Source organism: Chaetura pelagica, unplaced genomic scaffold (assembly GCF_000747805.2).
Source record: "Chaetura pelagica isolate M959 unplaced genomic scaffold, ChaPel_1.0 scaffold64, whole genome shotgun sequence".
Lineage (NCBI taxonomy): Eukaryota > Metazoa > Chordata > Aves > Apodiformes > Apodidae > Chaetura > Chaetura pelagica.
The window spans coordinates 24,644-33,106 of record NW_009952885.1 but is presented as its reverse complement, the minus strand read 5'-3'; the positions used below and the strand labels follow the sequence as shown (position 1 = coordinate 33,106).

At 52.1% G+C, this 8,463-nt stretch overlaps 1 protein-coding gene across 1 annotated transcript in view; it reads left to right on the top strand.

The window, feature by feature from the left end:
- Positions 1 to 7,679, top strand: part of PPL (periplakin) — a 76,003-nt gene extending 68,324 nt beyond the window's left edge. Inside the window, exons 16-23 of the mRNA XM_009995447.1 lie at positions 3 to 157; positions 240 to 378; positions 1,164 to 1,357; positions 1,712 to 1,862; positions 2,147 to 2,230; positions 3,140 to 3,256; positions 3,891 to 3,983; positions 4,995 to 7,679. Of these exons, the coding sequence (XP_009993749.1) occupies positions 3 to 157; positions 240 to 378; positions 1,164 to 1,357; positions 1,712 to 1,862; positions 2,147 to 2,230; positions 3,140 to 3,256; positions 3,891 to 3,983; positions 4,995 to 7,679 (3,618 nt within the window). The remainder of the gene's footprint in view (positions 1 to 2; positions 158 to 239; positions 379 to 1,163; positions 1,358 to 1,711; positions 1,863 to 2,146; positions 2,231 to 3,139; positions 3,257 to 3,890; positions 3,984 to 4,994) is intronic.
- The last annotated feature ends 784 nt before the right edge of the window (positions 7,680 to 8,463 follow it).

The following is an 8,463-nucleotide window of genomic DNA, read 5'->3' as shown; positions in this document are numbered from 1 at the left end:
GCATTGAACCTGAGAAAATGAGGAAGATCCAGGAGTGTGAAGTCTTCATTGAGTCCGTGCCCAACACTGGCAGTGCCACCTTGGTGAAGAACAAGGTGGAGAACACCAACAAGAAGTACGACCGCGTGGTCCAGCTGCTCAGCGCGGCCCAGGAGAAGTAAGTCATGGCTCACATCGTAGGATACTGCAGGAGATAGGGGCAGGCAGGCTCCAACACCTTTCCTCTCGTGTCCATACAGAGTTGAGGTGGCCACACACCTCGAGAGGAGCCTCCAACAAGGCCGAGACCTGCTATCTACCTATGAAAACAAACTGGTCACAGATGACACGGTCCCAGAGGACCTGCGGGTGGTGGATCGTAAGAGAGAAGAGCTGCTGGTGAGTCTTGTCTTCAGCCAGATTTTCCCCCCCCCCGTTGACATGCTTCCCATAGAGAGCTGGGGGCACCACAAGCTGGGGGCACCACAGCTCAGCTGCCAAGCTTGAGGCAGTTGGCAGAGGGGTGGGTGCTAGAGAACCTCACTCTAACCGCAGTGATCTCCACCAACGTGAAACACAAACCATTCCCATTCCCCAGCCACAACTCAACTGCCAGTTGAATACCTGTGATGGGATGAAAGGACAAATGGAGAAGTGAAGGAGAAAATGGTCTGGGAAAAGCAAGGCAGAGGCCTGGGGCTTGAAAGAGATGGACCTAGCAAGGCTTTGAGAACAGCTGTCACTAGGAAAAGCTACTGACCAAAAGGGGCAATGCTTCTGCTAGAGAAAGGCCAAGGACTGGCTAGGCCAGGATTTCACATCCTTCTCCAGCTCTTCCACCAAGTCCTCAAATTCAGACTAGCAGAAGCCTTCACAGCTCTTTCTGGAGCTGTTGCAGTGGCAGAGCAGGACCTAAGGCTCACGTGAGGAGCACTGAATGCTTTGCACTTGGGATACTTGCTTTCAAAGGTCACCTGGTGCAGAGGGGAGCAGGAGGTGGTTTTCTCAGGTCTGGCAGATGGCTCTGCTTGCCATGCAAGCCTCTTCCTAGCTTTTCTCCACAACTTGTAGCAGTACTGCAGCTCCTTGGCATCCTCAGCAGTTGATGGAGATCAGTGACTAAAACCTGGCATGTGTGCAACCCTGGATAAATCCTCCTCTCCTGCTTTTTTTTTTTTCCACAGGCCATGGGCACTGAGCTCCAGTCCAAGAGGTTCCTGCTCAATGAAGCAGAGCAGAACCTGCAAAGGACCAAGACATGCTCCAGTGCCTTGGCCAGCAAGTTCCAGGAGCACTGTCCTGACATTGAAAGGCAGGAAGCAGAGCTCTACAAACTCAACCAGCGCTTCAACAACCTCAGCAAGCAAATTGACCACAGGTAAGACAGAGGGTGGGACCTAGCTAGGACTAGACCAGCCTGGAGAGCTGGAATGAAGTTGGAACTGAAGCTAGAAGAGGCATAACATCATCATGGGAATGAGGAGCTGCAGAAGGGCTTCAAGGGAGGTGTAAGAAGGAAGAGAGAGAGGTTCCTGGCATGGGTAGATCTGGGCAGCCTGTAGGATGAAGGGCTCTTGCAACAGAGATGGGGACTTGGGCAAGAGAACAACTCTGGCTCAACTCTGTGTCTCTAGGGAGCAGGGCAAGAGGGGATGGGTTAAGAAGTGTTTGCAGAAGACAAGAGGGATGTGACAGTACTGAAGCTGAGCTGATTTCCCCCCCCCACCCCCAGAACACAGACCCTGCAGAAAGCTGGAAGTGCCTACTCCAACTACCGCACCAACTACGACAAAGTCAACCAGTTCCTCTGCAACATCCCCAACTATGAGCCCCAGGAGACTGACAACATCCAGCAAGTGGAAACCAAGCTAAAGAACCAACTGGTAATTCCCTGAGGGCTCCACAGGGAAGGGAGAAAGAACAACATTGAAAGATAAGGAATAGAACTTGGGTAGCTCCTGAACATGGAGTAGAAAAATAGAAGTATTCATTAGCTGGTTTTATTTTCACTCTGTACATGGTCCAGCCTGTGCCTTGTTTACACACAGCAGGGCAGCTCGAGGAGGGTGGAATTCTTGGTGTTGTAATTTCAATGGCAACCTTCCAAAAGGCTGAAGGATGTGCCAGGGTTTGTGTTCCCTCTGCCATGTATCTCTGTGCCTGCCAGGTGCTCCTCAGTGACATTGCAAGCAAGGAACAGGAGGTGCAGAAGGTCTCGGCCACAGCTCAGCAGTACCAGCAGGCTGTGAAGGTAAGGACTGCAGTTCTGCTGGGGGGAGAACTTCAAACACAGAACAGTTTGGGTTTGAAGGGACCTTTCCAGGTCATCTAGTCCAACCACCTTGCAGTCAGCAGGGACATCAACTAGATCAGGTTGGCCAGAGCCCCATCCAACTGGCCTTGAATGTTTCCAGGGATGGGGGCATCTCCCACCTCTCTGGGCAGCCTGGGCCAGTGTCTCACCACTCTCAGCACAGAACATTTCGTTCTTATATCTCTTTTGAATGTTCTCTCTTTTAATTTGAAACCATCACCCCTTGTCCTGCCACTACAGGCCCTGCTAAAGTCTGTCCCCATCTTTCTTATAGACCCCTTTAAGTATTGAAGGCTGCAATAAGGTCTCCCTGGAACCTTCTGTTCTCCAGGCTGAACAACCTTAACTCTGTCTGTCCTCACAGGAGAGGTGCTTCAGCCTTTAGGTCATTCTTGTGGCCTTCTCTGGACCAGCTCCAACAGGTCCATGTCTTCCCAGTGCTGAAAGCTCCAGAGCTGGATGCAGCACTGTAGGTGAGGTCTCACCAGAGCAGAGGGGCAGAATCACCTACATTCTACAAGGAGCCACCTAAAGAAAGCCTAGTGCCCTTGCTCAGCCAACTGATGAGCTAAAACCAGATGATATCTGCTCTGGTGGAGACATTCTGTGGCCTCTAGCATGGCCAGCACACACCTCCACCTGTGCCATTATGGTCACAGGGCAGTACACAACTCAGAACCTGCTGGGAGGTCCTGTCCACAGTGCTCCAGGTCCCACCAACCTCAGCAACTCACCTAAAACACAGCTCAAGAGAAGAAATCATTAAAAAGCCAGGATTTAGGAGGGACCTTGTGCATGAAGGGGACCCAGTCATCTCACTTTCCTCCTGGAAACTTCTTCCCACAGGACTATGAGTTGGAAGCTGAGAAGCTAAGGTCCATCCTGGACCTGGAGAACGGCCGTAACGGGTACACGAGCAAGAAGCCCAGGCTCCAGTCTCCAGCTATGAAGGTCAAAGAGGAGGTAAAGAAGGGGTGGTCCACAGCAAGCTACAGCAGAGGGCAGCTTTTGGGACCAATGGGAATTTTACAGACAGTGACATTTACTGTTGGTGACCTTGGTCCCAGAGGGGACTGCAGGGGAGGAAGGGATTTTTCATCATTCTTAACCCATCAATAGTTTTGGGTTGGGCTGGTCAGGAGGAGAGGGGAAAAACCACTGGATGTAGCACTTTCTGAAAGGAGGGGAAAGAAAGGGGAGAAAAGCAAAAAATCTGGAAGTTTTTCCCCTCTCCAGACTTTCAAATGGAGAGTGAGAAGAAGACCACGTGCTAGATAGAAATCCTCAGAGAGGGAGCAGGCCACAAACTGCTTATTTCTGCAGTGCCTCAAGTTCATCCTGCTGTTAAGGGCAGCCAGAAATGTCCACCTTGTTCCTCCTCAGCTGCATATCTGCAGTAGGAAACCCATGGTAGGACCATGACTGTGTGTGCATGAGAATCACTTCCTCCCCCAAAGCTTGGCAGGTCACCTGTGTAGGTGGTTTTGGGAAGAGCACCCCAGGTTACCTCTTTAGGGTCTGTTATTTCCATTCAGCAAGTCTTGACCAAGCCATCCCTGGTTCCACCACCTCTTCTCAAGGCATTTTTGTTCTGTAGGAAGCTGCTCTGGCAGCCAAGTTCACCGAAGTGAGTGCTGTGAACAAACAGAGGCTGCAGAACCTGGAGTTTGCTCAGAGCCTCCTGAGGCAGGTGAGTGACCACCAGGAGCAACGTGACACTGTGGGGACATCGTGGAAATAATCATGGAATGGGTTGGGTTGGAAGGGACCTTAAAGATCACCCAGATCCAACCCTTTGCATGGGCAGGGACACCTCCCACCAGCCCAGGCTGCTCCAAGCCCCATCCAACCTGCCCTTCAACACTGCCAGGGATGGGGCAGCCACAGCTTCCCTGGGCAACCTGGGCCAGGCTCTCACCACCCTCACACCAAAGAATTCCCTCCTCATCTCCAACCTCAATCTCCCCCCTTCCAGTTTTCATCCATTCCCCCTTGTCCTCTCCCTCCCTGCCCTTGTCCCAAGTCCCTCCCCAGCTTTCCTGGAGCCCCTTCAGGCCCTGGAAGGTGCTCTAAGGTCTCCCTGGAGCCTTCTCTTCTCCAGGCTGAACACCCCAACTCTCCCAGCCTGGCTCCAGAGCAGAGCTGCTCCAGCCCTTGGAGCATCTTGGTGGCCCTTCTCTGGACTTTTTCCAAGAGCTCCATGTCCTTCTTGTACTGGGGGCTCCAGAACTGCACACAGCTCTCCAGGTGGAGCCTCATGAGAGCAGAGTAGAGGACAATCCCCTCCCAGCCCCTGCTGGCCACGCTGCTGGTGATGCAGCAGGACAGGGTTGGCTCTCTGGGCTGCAAGGACACGTGGCCACCAACACGGTGACACACACGTGCGCCTTTGCCATGACACGTTGAACTGGAAACAAACCCAGCTGGTGTTTCAGGCCTCCAAAACTATCCATCAGCAGACACTTAAATCAGATAAGACAACTCCTTGGTGTTTCCCAGCCCCACCTCCCACGCACGCTTGGAAGCTCCTTATCATTTTTAACCCTTCTTTTGCCAAACCCAGGCCACAATTAGTGTCCACAATTAGCGTAACCAAACTCAACATCCTCCTGTAGCTTTGTCACATGGGGCATTGAAAGTAAACACCAAAAGTGTGATTATTTGGGGTTTTCTTGATTACACCTTCTTTTTTCAACAACAGCAACCAGAGGTTCAAGTGACACAAGACTTTCTCCAGACCAAAAAGTCTTTAAGGCCCGTAGAAGAAGTCTGGAGGTTGAAGAAAGAGCTTGAGGATGAGACTCAGCGTCGGCAGCAGCTTGAAGCAGAGATCAAAGCCATTCAGAACAACATTGTCCACCTGCAAAACCAGAAGCCTCAAGAAACTGTCATCAAGAAGGAACTGCTGAAGAAAGTGCCTGACCCTCAGCTGGAGGAGAGCTTCCACAAACTGCAGCAGAGCCTGGCAGAGGAGCAGCGCAAGAACCAGGTGCTCCAGGATGAGCTGGAGGCCCTCAAGATCAGGCTGCGTGTCCTGGAGCACGAGAAGAGGGAAGGAGGGCAGGAGTACGTCGTGAAGGAGGTCCTGCGCATCGAGCAGGACAAGGCCCAGGCTGATGAGATCCTGAAGCTCAAAGAAGAGCTGGAGGAGCTCAGGAGGCAGGAAGGAACCAGAGAGAACGAAGTCGTCCTGTTACGCCAACAAATCGCCGTGCTGTCCAGCGAGAAGAACAAAGAGCAGGAGAAGGTGATGGAGAAGGAGGTGCTGAAGCTGCAGAACGACCCCCAGCTGGAGATGGAATTCCGGATGTTGCAGGAGAACAAGCAGAGGGAGAGCGCCCTTCGGCAGAAGCACGAGGAGGAGCTCAGCTTCCTCCAGGAGAAGCTCAAACGCCTTGAGAAGGAACGGGCCATCGCCGAGGGCAAAATCACCGTCAAGGAGGTGCTGAAGGTGGAGAAGGACCTCGCCATCGAGAGGGAGGTGAACGAGCTCCGGCGGCAGTACGAAGATGAGAAGTCCAAGGGTCGTTCAAACGAGAGGGAAAAGGCTGAGCTGCTCAGGAAGATCCAGCTGCTGGAGGAGGAAAACGCCAAGGTGGTCGTCCAGGAGAAAGTGCGTGAGATTGTGCGCCCAGACCCCAAGGCTGAGAATGAAGTTGCCAACCTTCGTTTGGAGCTGGTAGAGCAGGAGAGGAGATACCGAGGCGGTGATGAACAGCTGAAGAGCTGCCAGAATGAGCTGGCTGCTCTGAGGAACAGAGGGCCACTGGTAGAAGTCAAAGAAGTCATTAAGGAGGTCATTAAGTACAAGAATGATCCAGAAACTGAAAAGGAGCTGCAGCGGCTCCGGGAGGAAATCATAGAGAGGACAGGAGTGATTGAAAGAGCCGACCTGGAGATCTACCAGCTGAAACAAGAGATCCAAGCTTTGAAAGATACCAAACCTCAAGTGCATACCAAGGAAGTCGTTCAAGAAATTCTGCAGTTTCGGGAAGACCCCAAGACCAGAGAGGAGGTGGAGTCGCTGAGAGTGCAGCTGGCAGATGAGCAGATGAAACACATTGACCTGGAGAGGGAGCGGATACTCCAAGAGGAAAAAGTAAGACAGAAGGAGGAAGAGCTGTCCCAGGTGAAGGAGAAAGTGGTCCAACAAGAAGTAGTGAAGTATGAGCAAGATCCTGCCTTGAAAGCTGAAGTCAACTCTTTCTCCCAGAGCATTGAGAGCGAGCTGAAGCAGATTGATGGCCTCCGTGAAGAGCTCCGCAAGCTGCAGAGGAGGAGGTCTGAGCTGGAGCGTCAGCTGGAAGAACTTGAGAAGGAGAGACAGGCCCGCAGAGAGGCTGAGCTGGAGGTGCAGAGGCTGAAGATTAGGTTGAACGAGTTGGAAGAACAGGAGAGGGAGACAACAGAACGAGTGACTGTGAAACAGAAAGTGATCCTTCAGCAAGATCCCCAGCAAGAGAAGGAGCACTCCCTCCTCAAGCTGGAGCTGGAAGAAGAGAAGCACCGGAGACAATTCCTGCAAACTGAACTAGAAGCCCTAAGGAAGAAGCTCCATTCTTTGGAGAAGATGGAGGTCAAAGAGAAAGTGGTCTTTTCAGAGAGTGTCCAAGTGGACAAAGGAGACACTGAGTATGAAATTCAAAAGCTGAAGAGCAATCTGGAGGAAGAAAGTAGGCGTAAGAGGGAGCTAGATGCAGATATAAACCGCCTGGAAACCAGGCTGTCTGAGGTGGAATTCAACAACTCCAAGTCGTCCAAGGAGCTCGACTTACTGAGGGAGGAAAACCACAAACTACACCTTGAGAAACAGAACCTGCTGATGGAAACAAGGAGACTGCAATCAGAGATTGAACTCACCGCAACAGAAGCCCGGGATTTGAGAAATATGACCCACATGGACAGTGGAATAAACCTGGACTCCAGATTCCAAGCTCTAGAAAGAGAGTTAGATGATCTGAAGCAGTTATCCAGGGAAAAAGACGCGGAGATCGAGCAGCTCCAGAACCGCCTCAAGACGGTGGCCATCAAGAGGGAACAGAGGGAGAACCACCTGAGGCGCTCCATCGTGGTCATCGACCCCGACACGGGAAAAGAAATGTCTCCAGAGGAAGCTCACGTGTTTGGCCTCATCGAGTGGAGCCTGTTTGTCAAGCTGAAGAGTCAGGAATGTGACTGGGAGGAGATCTCAATAAAGGGCCCCAACGGGGAATCATCTGTGATCCTGGACAGGAAGTCTGGCAGGGAGTTCTCCATCGAGGACGCCCTGAAGAGCGGCAGGCTAACCATGGCTCAGTACAACAGTTACCTCAACAAGGAGATGTCCATCCAGGAGTTGGCAGTCCTGGTGTCTGGCAGTAATTACACAGCTGTCCCTCACCTTTAGGAAGGTTCTCTGAAGAGCAGCAAGCCAGAGCTGCACTGCTCCTTAGGACCACTGGATCACTGCAAATCCTCACCCTCCTCTGCCTTTTCCAACCCGCTCGAGCCTCTGCCCCGGCCGTGCTGGGGAGCCACGCTGCTTGCTGCCACACGCTGCAGGGCACCACCACCAGAAGTGGAAAACACAGTTGTCAGGACGATGGCAAAACCTCCTCCCCCACCTCTTCATCCCTAATCACTCAACCTAACAAAAACCAAGACAAAAAGCCTCAGGACAGTGAAGTACCTGAAGTCCAAAGACTCAGAACCTGCAGCTTCCTCAACATATACTCATGTAGTTGCGTAAGAAGCTGTATGTGGTGGTCATCAGAGACACTGAAGGTCAAGATGACTCCCAGGTGACCAGGAGGAGCTGGTTAGGTCAGCTGCATGTTGGTAAGCCAGACAGTTTCATCGTGGACAACTGACTAAATGATGGGATCATCCTGAGAAAACCAGCTCTGTGAAATCCAAGGTGTGCTGCACCTCTCAGTTCAGCAGCAACACCCAAACGCCATCGTTTTGTTCACCTCTGTGCCTGTGCTGCTGGGGAAGAGGGAAACAGATGTAACTTGATGGCATCAGCCGTAGATCCAGGAGGAGCATCCAGACACCAGAGAGGTCACCAAGAAGGACATGAAGAGATGGCAGTAGTGCCAAACACAAGAGGGTGGTGTAAAGCATGCAACTGTAACCACACGTAGAGTGCCTTCTAAACAGTTAGCTCACCTCGTGGCTCAAAGCCATTC